Genomic DNA, 12,961 nt, shown 5'->3' with positions numbered 1-12,961 from the left:
TCACTCTTTACCATAAAACATCATCTTTACCCTAACAAAAAAATCTAAGAAGTTAGTACTTAGAAAGACAAAAGTCCATCTTGCTCAGTAACTGACTTGGAACCAGAGGAATCTGGACACAATGCAGATGGGTTAGCTTTAAAAAAGAAGAAATAATGATACCATCAGCCTCGCAGGTTGAGGAGAAGACAAAATGAGATCAAGTCTCAGAGACTAGTCCAGACTCCAGAACAACTGATCCTCAGTTCACAAGGTAACTCTGCTCCTCCCCGAGTATGACATTTGTTCCTACCATAAAAACTACCCAAGGAGCACGAAATTTGCCTTAGCGCTCTGAGTGTAGGTTTTAAGCCTCTGATTCCGAAAGATTAAAGACTGATTTAGGGCCTGCTCTGTGTTTAAAAACAGCCTTGTGTTTGGACGCACACATGGTAATGGCCATCCCAGAAAATGTGTTCTTCTCTCCCAGGGTCCAGGGTAAGGTGGCCGGTATTTATACAGACACAATTTGTTTCTATCAGCAGGTTAAGCTGGTTCCCCAGCCACAGAACACTCGTGACCCTGTGTGTTCCCAGCTGCCTGCTAAGCCGGTCCTAGAGCCCAGCAATTCCCCTGCAGGCACAATGTTCAGCAGGTGCTATGGACAGGCCCAACTTGTTGACCAGAAAACCACCCCAAACCAGTGCCTACTAATAGAGACAGGCATGGACCGCCCCCTGCAAAACGGTGGCTTCTGAGGTCCCAAGGGCCTCTGTGGGAAAGACTTTTAAAAAAGAGGAGGTGGAAGAGCAGAGAGGGGATGTTTGCCGGTGCTTCCCCCACAGATTAAAGCAGGGAAGATTCTGCGAACAGACAGGCGAGGGGGGTGGCAGCAGCACAAGGCCCAGAGGATACGCCCCAGAGGGGACTGGCTGAGGCCAATGGAGATGGGAGGTCCTCTCCCTGCGCCTGGAAGCAGCAGGCAGCAGTACTGAAACAAGCAGCTGAGCTGTCCCAGGCCTTTTGAAAGGGCAGGGCTGGGCTCAGCTACTCAGATGCAGATACGCTTCCACCCAAGTCAAGGGTAATGGACTCTGCCCCAGACCCCACCACCTCCTCTCTGCTCTGTCTGCCCCATCCCCCCTCCAGGACCCCAAGATGCAGCAACCACAGGGTTAACATCTGTCACCGCAGGGGGTCTCCAGGACTTTCCAATTGAATTGGTCAGGGCTGGCAGGGATATGTTTTAAAGATCCCCTGATTGGGTGGGGGGAGGGTGAGGGGGGAAAAGGCAACCCCATCTATCTGCATCATCTCCAGCAGGTGGAGGCAGAGGAGGTAGGTGGGGGCCTATTTTCTTCCAAAGCCCAGGGCCCATCTGCCTCGACCATCCCCCGCCATTCTTTTCTCCATCAGCATCCGCCACAAGGTAAACACTGACCCCAAGAGACTCTCGGTTTAAATTACTGGGGTAGGGGAGGGGTGCCATCTCTAACTGGAGCAAAATCAAGGGAGAAGAGAGAGCTCCCCACAGTGCAACATGAGGGGGGTACTGTTAAACCACTAGCAGCCCAAAGAAGGGCAGCCGATTAGGCTATTCCCAGCCCACCAACAGCTCCTGACTCGTCTGCATTCTACTAACCTCAGTGAAGACAACCTCCCCACTCCACAGAGAAAACCCCCAAAGTCTGGGGCTCAAACATCACCAACTTCTATCCCCAACATTGTGTCCTCTTTTTTGTATATTGATCAAATAATGCACCACATACCACAAAGTTGTTAGAAAGGAAGCCAAGAGTAGGCACTTCTACAGCCAGTTAAGGCAGAACAGAGAATTAATGATAACGCCTGCCAAGCATCTTCTAACACACACTCTCACACAGAGGAAATCCTTAGCACAGACATTGCCAGTCCTGGCAGAAACTATTAACAGCCCATTACAACAGCTAACTTATATGGTTGCCCTGAAGCTATGATTTTAAACCAGGTTTTTAAAGTCCTTATCTGTTTTTGTTTATTTGTTTGTTTTTTAATGTGCAGCTACCTGGATTATACATACCTTGTTGAAAATAAAGGAGACATTTTATAGCTGTGCTAGAGTCAGGTGATGAATGAAATACAAAGGGAGACATAATCCTATGAGCCTCATAGCACCACACATGACCCCTAAGAGACAAGAGGCCTATGACACAGGTAACATGTCCACAGAACAAAAAATGCTTGCTTGTCACTAGACCAACTGGTTACCACAAATAATTTCTTTCCTTGAACAACACAAACAAGCAGGGTTTCCCTGTTTGACACAAGAGGAGGGAAGCAGCAGGGGACCAGCTGTCGTATTGTGTATAGTCCCAACGCCTGTTTCTAAGAGTAAGACAAATCCTTGATGGAAAATGTACAAAGTAATTGAGCTGGCAAGAAATCAGAAGGAAATACCCAGACCCCTTTCTTCCTGTTACATACTCATGACACCTTCAGAAGCTCAGAATCAAACAGGAAAAGAGAACAGAAGTTACCATATATATATATATATATATATATATATATATATATACACACACACACACACACACATATACACACACACACAAATATATATATATATACACATACTGATTTTCTTATCTGATTTGGTGGTTTTCTATGGTCGTTGGGTTGAATTTTAAAGGAATGCCTGCACAACAGGAAATCAACTCCAGTATAAAAAATAAAGTCATGTGGAATTTTTGAAAACTGCCATACGGTAGAATCCGTATCCCAGTTGTTATCATGAAAATAGAACTCCAGCTTCTTAATTTCAAAAAAAGATGAAATATAAATCTCAGTTTTGTTAGCCTGCTATGCTTGATGTTAAAATGGCATACGAAGTAGGTCACCCAAGAGCTGCACATGAAGGGGAAGAGGGGACAAGTACCACCAGGTGCATGTGTGCTCCATGTGGGGGACTCACCTGGGTGTAGCTGAGGGTTTCCAATACCTGCAGAAAAGGTACTGTCCGTCAGCATTGACCAGGTGAGGGATGTCCTGGTATGGGACACTCTGTGGGGTCCGCCGGGGGGAACCTTCCTCTGGCATTCTGAAAGGATCTTCGGGTCCTGGAAGGAAGAAGGACATATCCCAAAGTCAGAAATACTGCAAAACACACAGAGATGAGGAGGGAACCCTTCTTAGAAGTCAGTAACATTTTTAAAAAAGCAGTTTTAAAAAAACTCCATTTCAAAGATTTAAAAAATACATATATTTCTTAGGACTGAAAAATTCCATTTGTTCTTAAGAAAAATGCTCACTTTAATTTTTAAGTGCCTCATTACAGCTCTTTCCCCCTTCCCATCTGTGTTTATTTTAAATCATTTCAGGAAACTTCATCTTAAAGACTATTTTAGCTGTAATCAAGTGGAAATTACAGTCAGCTCTGTGGGTATAAAGATCCAGCTGCAAAAGACGGATCTATCTTAAAATCCCCAAGGAAGTTTCAAAGGGGCACAGTAAGGAGGTGCATGATATTCTGATGAATTCCTCCTTCTGAAATTCCAAGGATGCCATGACAAACCTGTTTCCATCTTGTCCTGGCTTTTGCGTTCCACAACCAAAAAGCCTGGAGAGTCACAGCAGGGCAAATAAGAGCTCTTCCCTCATCTCGGCGGTCACCGGGCGGCCTGCAAGGCGCCCCACCCCACTGCGCCCCACCCTGAGGAGCCTGCCTCCGCTCTCACTGGGGCCGCCCTCCCTCTGCGGGGCAGGCAGCCGGCGCCTGCGAGCCCTCACTACTAGTTCACCACCACTTTTCCTAAACAAACCACTGAGGCTGGGAAAAGAGAGCCCGGGAGCCCAGGGAACCAGCTCTGCGCGCCCAGGCCCTCACACACACACACACACAAACGTGGGTCCCCAAGGAAAGTCAGCCGGGCTCCCGACAAACTTTGCCGCCTGCCCCTTTCCGCCAGCGCTGAGAATGCAGCCTTGCGCTGTCCCTGGAAGCGTCTCCGCTCGGGGACAGTCACGGGGACTCAGAGTTGACGGGGACAAGTTGGTTCTGGGCTGGTGCGAGGGAGCAGGGCGCGCGCACCTGTGCACACGCAGACACGCGCGCACTCGGGCACAGGCGCGCGGGAGCCCATGCCGGGGACGCGGGGAGCCAGGGACGCCCCACCCAGGGACGGCTCGGCAGGCGGGGGCGGGGATGGGAAGCATTTACCGGGGCCACGAGCGCCGCTGTCGCATCCGCGAGCGCGGTCCTCGTCTGCAGCGGGCCCAGGCGGGAGAGCTGCGCGCCGCTGGCTCCGCGGCAACAGGGCGCGGCGTCCGCGCTGCCACTTATCCCAGTTCCCCGCGGGGGTGGCCAGAGGGGGTGGGACGCGGGAGGCGGCGCCGGGCCCACGTGTGCTGCCCGCAGATCCACCACACCGCTCCTCCCTGCCCCTCCCTGCCGGCCGAGCCGCGCCCGGAGTAAGGCGCCTGGGGACCGTCACGCCCCGAATGGAGCCAGATCTCCGGAGCCTCCTCGGGGAGAAGACTCGCCACACCCACGCGCGCACACACCACGCGCGCACACCCACCCGCCCAGAGATACATGCACGCCACACACACAAGCACACAGACCTCCCCACACATACACACGTGGACACCACACACATGGCACACAGACACACACTCAGTACACTAAGATAGAGGACATCCACAGCGACACAAAAACCCACTTGACACACATAAAAAGGAATACAGACTGAGAGGCACTCAGACACCAACACCCTATGCCGATACAGAAACACATCACACACACACACACACACACACACACACACACACACACGCAAAGCTGGGGTGGGTGCACAATCCCCAGGAGGTAGGGAAGAGCCAGTCAAGTGAGGCCTTGCCCCTTCACCGTGCCCTGAGAAACCCTCTGGGGACCCCCAACAAAATCCTTGGGTCATGTACACAGGCCAGGGGAGGTCTGAAGGTCCCACCACTGGCAATGCTGCTGGTGGGAACACAGGGAGGAGACTTAAGAGTCCTGACCACACTGGGCTCAGCATCAGCACCTCCATTTGCCCTGTGAGTCTCAGTCTCCTCACCTGCAATCCAGGAGCCACAATATCTGTGTCCCCAGGGAGTGACAGATGTCCCCTGCTCACACTGACCTCTGCAGGCCCTTGTGTCCTTCCTTCTTTGGCAAAAAACTTGATCCCACAGCAGTATTTAAAGGAACTGCTGTCTTCCAGAAACTGCTGTCTCAAAAGTCACACTGTCTGAACCGGGGCCCAGGCTGCTTAGGGCCTGTGCTCTAACTTAAAAAATAAAACCACAGCCTTTGAGAAGCAGCTTGGGCATAAGCACTGCCACAGAGCAGGTCATTGACCTCTGACCAACTGGGATTTATGAGGGGTCTGATGGGTATTGTGGGGGGACCCAAAGCCCACCAAACCCTCTTTTTATGTAGCTGCAACTACATGTCATGATTTTAAATATAAAGTCTGAACGTTTTGGGGACAGAGTTCACTGGTATTGTCAGCAAAATCCTGGTGGAAGCTGTGATTAAGTGCTTGTAGAGTTTCTCTTTGGTTACAAAGGTACCATGTGCTTGTGGTGGGTGGTCAGCAGGTTGGGAATCTGGGAGTTGTGATACTGGGATTGTGCAGTTCTAGAGCTGGCTTTTTTTTTACCTTAAGCTTTTTGAGAAAAGTAGACAAATTATGTAAGTGTAGATTCAATTCAGAAAGAATACAGAGAGACATTGTGTACCCTTTACCCCAATGGTAATAACGCCTTGCAAAATGATAGGGCAATATCACAACTGGGTATGGACGGTGGCAGGCCAAAAACATTCCACCCCACAAATATCCCTCATGCTACTTTGTAGTCACTGCCTCTTCTCCCCTTCCCTCTCCCCTTTCCCCCAGCAATTTCTAAATTTCCATTTCTGAAATTTTGTAATTTCAAGAAGTTTTATAAATTGAATTTCATAGTGTGTGATCTTTTGGGATTAACTTTTTCCTTTCAGCATTTCCAGGTTGTCATGCAGTATCCTACAGTGTAGATGTACAGGTAGTTGGTTTTAACAATTCACCAGGGGAAGGACATCTGGGTTATTATCAGTTTTTGGCTACTATGAATAAAACTTCTGTAAACATTCATGTACAGGTTTCTGCATAAGCATAAGCCTTCACTTCTCTGGGATAAATGCCCAGGAGTGCAATTGCTGGGTACTATAGTAATTGCATATTTAGTTTTTCTAAGAGACTGCCAAAATGTATTTCAGAGTGGTTGTGCCATTTTATATTCCCACCTAAATATGAGAGATCCAGTTTCTCAGCATCTTTGTCAGCATTTAGTGCTGTCACTGCCCCGTTTTGCATTGTTAGATGCGTGATGGTATCTCATTGTGGCTTTAATTTGCATTTATCTAATGGCTAATGTTACTGAATATCTTTTTTATGTACTTATATGTCATCTGTATATCCAATTTATCAAAATGCCTCTTTATGTCTTTCAACCATTTTCTAATTGGATTTTTTTTAAGTTTTGTTTTAGTTTTTCTTTGTACCATTAGATCTAATCCTTTGTTGAATATGTGATCTGCAAAAATTTTATCCCATGTGTAGCTTGTCTTTTCATCTTGTTAATGTGGTCTTTTGCAAAGCAATGTTTTAATTTTGATGAGAAACAATTTATCAATTTTTCCTTTTATGGAGTGTGTTTTGGTGTCAAATCTAAGAATCCTTTGCCTGGTACTACACCTGAAGATTTTCTCCTGTGTTTTTCTTATTATATTTTACATTTCAGTTTCTGATCTAGTGTGAGCTAACTTCTGTATAAGGAGAGAGATTTAGATCAGGGTTCATTTTGTCTGTCTGTGGATGTCCAACTGCTCCAGCACAGTTTGCTCATAAGACTTTTCCCCACATTAACTTGTTTTGCATCTTGTCGAAAGTCAGTTTGCCAAACTTGTTAGATCTATTTCTGGATTCTGGATTCTGTTCCATTGATCTATGTGTCAGTTTCTTCATCAGTACCTCACAGTCTTGGTTATCATACCTATCTAATAAATATAAAATTGGACAGACTGGAGTTCCCATCATGGCTTAGTGGTTAATGAATCAGACTAGGACCCATGAGGTTTCAGGTTCAATCCCTGGCCTCGCTCAGTGGGTTAAGGATCTGGTGTTGCCGTGAGCTATGGTATAGGTCGCAGATGAGACTTGGATCCCATGTTGCTGTGGCTGTGGTATAGGTCCAATTAGACCCCTAGCCTAGGAACCTCCATATGCCACAGGTCATGGCAACACTGGATTCTTAATCCACTGAGGTTCCTAGTCAGATTCATTAACCACTGAGCCACGATGGGAACTCCCAATCTCTGACTTTTAATTGGTGTATTTAGGCCATTTACATTTACTGTAATGATAAAGTTACAGCTTAAGCCCACCATTTTCTTCTCTGTTTTTCCTTTTTCTTGCCTTTCTGTGAATTTCTTGAACAGGATCTTTTCATATGCATTTTTATTTGTCTATACTGTGTTTGAGTGTATCTCTTTGCATAGAATTTTAGTGGTTGCTCTAGGTATTGCATGTATATGCATGCACATACACATGCATTCATAAACATATATGTCATACATACATACATCAGTTTACTGTTGTCATTTTATAAGTTCTAGTGAAATATAGAAATCTAACATCTTCTACATACCCCTTTCTACTACAGTTGTCAAATATTTCCTCTACATATATTGAGAACCACATCTGTGTTATAATTTTTGCTTTGACCATCAGATATAATTTAGAAAATTTGAAAAGTAAAACCTATTTTATTTGCTTATATTTTTGCTAGCCATATTCCATTTCCCTTCCCAGTATTCCAAGGTCCTTTTCTTTCATCATTTGGAACATGTTCTGCTACTTCCTTCTGGCTTCATGGTATTTCATGAGATATTACTGTCAAATTGTTTTTCTCTTCTAAGAAATAAGTCATTTCTCTCTCACTGCTTTCAAGATTTTTCTTTGTCTTTCTCACAAGTTTGATGATGATGTGTCTTAGCATGGATTTCTTTGAAGTTATACCATCTGTGTTGTTTTTTGCTTTTTTTTTTCAGCTTCGTGGATTCATAACTTTATGTGTCTTGCCAAATCTAGGACATTTTCAGCCATTACTTCTGCAAGTCCTTTCTCAGCCCCACCATCTTCTCTCCTCTCTCTTTGGGACTCTGATGATAGGAATGTTAGATATTTCACTGTATTTCCATAGATCTCTGACAATCTTTTTTTTTTTTTTTTTTTTTTTTCCAGTCTGTTTCCTCTCTGTTGCCCAGACTGGGTAATTTCTAGTGTCCTGTCTTCCAGTTCACTGATTTTTCCTCTGTCACCTCCATTCTGCCCTTGAACCCATCTACTGGGCTTTTTATTTCAGGTGGTACATGTATCTGTTGTTCTTCCATGCCCACCTCCAAAAAAGCCAATCCTCCAGATTCTGATCTCTTTTACTGGGTTGGGACACAAAGGAGGGGGAGTGGATTTTGATGGTGGGATGATGTGTGATTCTGAACTTTCTGAGTTCTATGGGACATCCAAGGAGAGGCTGGATGGACAACAGCAACACAGTATGAGACTCAGGATAGAAAAAAAGGTTTGGCAGTAACTAGCAATTGATGTCATGAGAATGCATTAACTTGCCTAGGGAATGTAGACCAGAGAGAAATGTGTAGGAGGAGGAGGAGGTGGGGGAGGAGGTGAGTTTACAAAAATGATGGAGAAAGAGGTGGGTGATCTAGAGGGTGTGATTTCACAGAAACCAAAGGATTTGTGGATCCTGATGGCCTGGATTTTGGAGCCTGATGGCCTGGATGCAGATGCTAATTGAGCTGACTTCAACACATGGTCTTGGGCACACACCTCACAAAGGGAGGATAATTAAGATTACTATCTAGTTCATGGGAGTGAATGGAACAGTACAGGCCAAGTACTAAGCAGAGAACTTGGCACAAGAAAATCTCACCATTTCTGGAGTTCCAGTCATGGCACCGAGGTAACGAATCCTACGAGGAACCATGAGGTTGAGGGTTCAATCCCTGGCTTCACTCAGTGGGTCATGGATCCGGCGTTGCCATGAGCTGTGGTATAGATTCAGAAGCAGCTCAGATCTGGCATTGCTAATTAGACCCCTAGCACGGGAACCTCCATATGCCGGTGGTACGGCCCTAAAAAGACAAAAAAATAAAATTTTTAAAAAATCTCAGCATTTCTAAGTTAAGGTAATATATGTGCATGTGTTAAAAATGTCAGAAGAACCAAAAAGTTATCAGTGACCAGCAAGTCTGCTTCCCACTCTGATTCCTGGAGGTTCTCATGTGATCAGGTTCTCATCTGATTCCTGCAGGTTCTCATGTGGCCTTTCAGATACACTCTGAGGTTTGAGGAGGGTAGAATGTGCCAGAAACATCTGTGAGGAGGAATGGAAGAAGTAAGATGCAAGGGCACCAGAGAAGAGTGAGAATAGGTGAATTTCTAGTGGCTCCACACTGCTGGGCTGCTTAAAGAGGCTGGACTAACTTTTGGGTAGGATGTTCAGGACAGAGCCCAAGACACTTCTCCTCAGCAGATATGGAAATTTGTTGCATCAGTAGCCCCTGTGAAAGGCCACTCAGTTCCTACACCATCTGTGCTGCCACGGAGAGATGAAGTCCAACTCACCTGCCTTGAATGTGCATGGGCTCCATGACTTGCTCTGGCCTACGATGGAGTGGCTGGACTGTGATGGAAACGATGTTGAATGCATTCCAAGCCGTTCTGAGTGGCCTGCCATGCTTCCTCTCCCTCTCACTTCTCTCTGTTGTGTGAACCTGCCCAGGTGGCTTGATGGAGTGACCAAGGCACATGGAGGATGGGATATGTGAAGGAAGCAGAGGCTCCCCAGCAAACAAGCAGCTAGTCCAAAAGAAGCTGTGCTTTGCTGACTTGCAGCTGCCTACTGTGCACATGGCAGGCTGGCCAGGACTGGCAGGACCACCTGGCTGAGCCCAGCCCCAAACTGCTGGCCCACAGAGCCATGCATTGAGTAGGCAGCAGCTATGAGTCATTATGCAGTAGGTCCTCTACATTCGCAGACTTACGCACTTACAGTGTCATTTCTCCATCACCACTGCAGGACCTGAGAGGCAGGATTCAACAGTCAAAACATTTATTAAAATCACCAAAAATTTGGATGGAAGAAGGAAAAGGGGAAAACAGTACTGTATTTACTGTCTACGAAAAAGAATCAACAAATGACAGAACAAATAGAGTAAGAGGATACACCCAATGCTGTCACTAAAAAGGTCACAAATATTCCTAGTGTTGCTATGAGAGGGTTTATTGATTCTGTTGTTCTGTCTTACTGAAATGTGTTTTAAAATGTCCTAAAATCATTTCTGCCTTGGCCCTCTTTATTTTGCCTGTAAAGCTTTAAGTTCCTTTTTATAACTTCTTCCTGCATCAGAGACCTGGGGCCACACACACCTGTGGTTGAGAAAGGGCTGCTAGGTATTAAATGCACATCTAAGTCCCAAGACGAGTGTGGGTACAGAAAAGCTCCGGAGGTGACCCAGCCACCTGACTCTTCACAAGGGCACTACTGTCAACAACACTGGAGGTGGACAATTCAGGAGGGCAAGTATGGTGGTCAAGGCATGTTCTTGCCTTTCCTCAACAACTGAGTCATGCAGGAAAGATAAAACAGTGGATTTTTAATTCTTTTAGTGTGGTTCCCAAAGAAGTTACATCAACTGGAATCAAAATTGGAAGGGAAATTAACAGGTGGACTTTTACAGTGGAGGAAACTGCACCAGCCTCTTTTCCTTGGCCACAGCTGCACATAGGGAGGCAGAACCAGCCCTTGAACTCCACCTGTTCCCCTCCCATGCTCCCTCTGCTCCTCCGTGCGGCCCAGGGATGCTGGGGAGGATGGATTCGAGGATTAAGTACCACTCCACTGCACTCTGAGCAAGACCCCTCCAGCTCCTACATTGTTCTGAGGAGTAAACAGCAAACTCCTCACTAGGTTTTTACATGTCTGTTACTCTCCAAGGCTTGCTCATCTTTCTGATAAAGGCAGCCATGCATCCTTAGAAGTTAAGCACTTGACTTTGCCTTCATTCATTTTATTTGTAGGGTTATCTTCAATTTGTGGCAAGTTTTCATTTTCTATATGAAGAAACCTTTAAAATAAATGAATTTTATTCTTTATAGCTTAAAACATAGGTTGAAAAAATGGGTTAATATAAAGGCACTAAAATGATACGGAGCACGTGGGCCTACGGCAAAGTTAAAATGTCAGTGGTGTGGCCACAGCTGAGTCAGAGACACCCAGGGAGAAGCCCCAGGCTGGGGGTGCTCTGCCTCTCATCTGCCAGCAGCACATCATGGTTCAGGTCCCTTCCACAGCAGCCTGAGACCTCTCTGCTGGGCTTCAGCCTCCTGTGGATCAGGATAACAGTCAACTCAGATGGTCTGCAAGATCATTCTCAGGAAGTCATTCCATGCAGGGCTATTTTGGCTATGTATTTAAGCACCAGGACCAGGCCTATTGGGAAAGGCCACTAAGTACAATCGCACCCACAAAGATGAAAATGAAAGTTCCCACCCACACACCACCCTTCTTAAATGCATTTGGCAAGTCCAGAATGTCAGCAATTAGTAACTGGGCCCAATCACTGTAATGAGATTTGCACTCAGCGGTAAAGGAGAAATGCTTCCACTGACTAATCTGGTTAATTGAGCAGTTAAAGTTATCCACCCTGAAAAATATTTCATTGGGGTCACTATAAATGCAGGTAAAACAGACTCTGCTAACTGCTAACAGTCATGGGTCACACATGTATCTCTTTACTTTAAAACAAAACAAAAAAAAATGTTTTTTTTCAATTTATCTTGTAATAGATGCCACTGACCTAGTGCTGAAGTTTGGCCTTTGAAGGCAAATGAGGCTGTAGTTATGCTCTGGCAGGGAAAGTCCAGGGATGGTTGAGTGACCATGCAGAAAGCGCTGCATATGTATGGATATTTCAAGAGAGTCTAGGCAAGTTTGGTGGGCACAATGCACAGCTTTTCTAAGCAATAATATTTTTGGGGGTCTGTTTTTAATTGGCTTTTTTTTAAATTGCAATATAATTGATTTACAATGCTGTATCAGTTTCAATAGTAAAATGATTCATTTATTTTTTTTTTCAGATTTTTTTTTTTTTTGTCTTTTTAGGGCCACACCTACAGCATATGGAGGTTTCCAGGCTAAGGGTCGAACAGGACCTGTGGCTGCTGCCCTATGCCACAGCCACAGCAACACCAGATCCAAGCTACATCTGCGACCTACACCACAGCTCACGGCAATGCTGGATCCTTAACCCACTGAGCAAGGCCAGGGATTAAACCAGCGTCCTCATGGATACTTGACTAGATTCGTTTCTGCTGAGCCATGATGGGAATCTCCCGATTCTCTTCCCATATAGATTATTACAAAATATTGAGCACAGTTCCCTTCGCTATACAGTAGGTGCTTGTTGGTTATCTATTTTACATGTAGTACTGTGTATATGTTAATCCCAAACTCCTAATTTGTCCCTCCCCCACTTCTTTCCACTTTGGCAACTGTGTTTTCTATGTCTGTGGGTCTATTTCTGTTTTGTAAATAAGTTCATTTGTATCTTTTTTTTAGATTCTACAAATAAGTGATATCATGATATTTGTGTCTGTCTGTCTTACTTCACTTAATATGACACTCTCCGGGTCTATCCATGTTGCTGCAAATGGCATTATTTCATTCTTTGTTATGGCTGAGTAATATTCTTTTGCACATACCTTCTTTATCCATTCCTCTGTCAATGGACAATGTGGTGCATATATATTTCTGAATTGGAGTTTTTCATCTTTTCCGGATATATGCCCAAGAGTGATATGGCAGAATCATATGGTTGCTCTATTTTTAGTTTTTTAAGTAACCTCCATATTGTTCTCCACAG

The 12,961-nt window shown here is 45.3% G+C and overlaps 1 protein-coding gene across 6 annotated transcripts in view; it reads right to left on the bottom strand.

Annotated features, from left to right (window-relative positions):
- The window catches only part of MGLL (monoglyceride lipase), a 194,160-nt gene that overhangs the window by 84,210 nt on the left and 96,989 nt on the right, over positions 1 to 12,961 (bottom strand). For 2 of the 6 annotated variants that reach the window (XR_014822320.1, XM_084986680.1), the window contains exons 1-2: positions 3,530 to 3,988; positions 2,930 to 3,074 (exon numbers count right to left, since the gene is read on the bottom strand). Coding sequence is in view for 5 of the 6 variants with exons in the window: in XM_084986680.1 (XP_084842806.1) it covers positions 2,930 to 3,074; positions 3,530 to 3,539 (155 nt within the window). In the remaining variant the exon portion in view is untranslated. 6 annotated transcript variants of the gene reach the window in all.

This window comes from Sus scrofa, chromosome 13 (assembly GCF_054392235.1).
Source record: "Sus scrofa isolate SSC_HxYL_T2T_F1_AM1 chromosome 13, Sscrofa_HxYL_maternal_Yorkshire_Landrace_v2.0, whole genome shotgun sequence".
NCBI classification, from domain to species: Eukaryota; Metazoa; Chordata; class Mammalia; order Artiodactyla; family Suidae; genus Sus; species Sus scrofa.
This window is presented reverse-complemented; position numbering and strand designations above follow the sequence as displayed.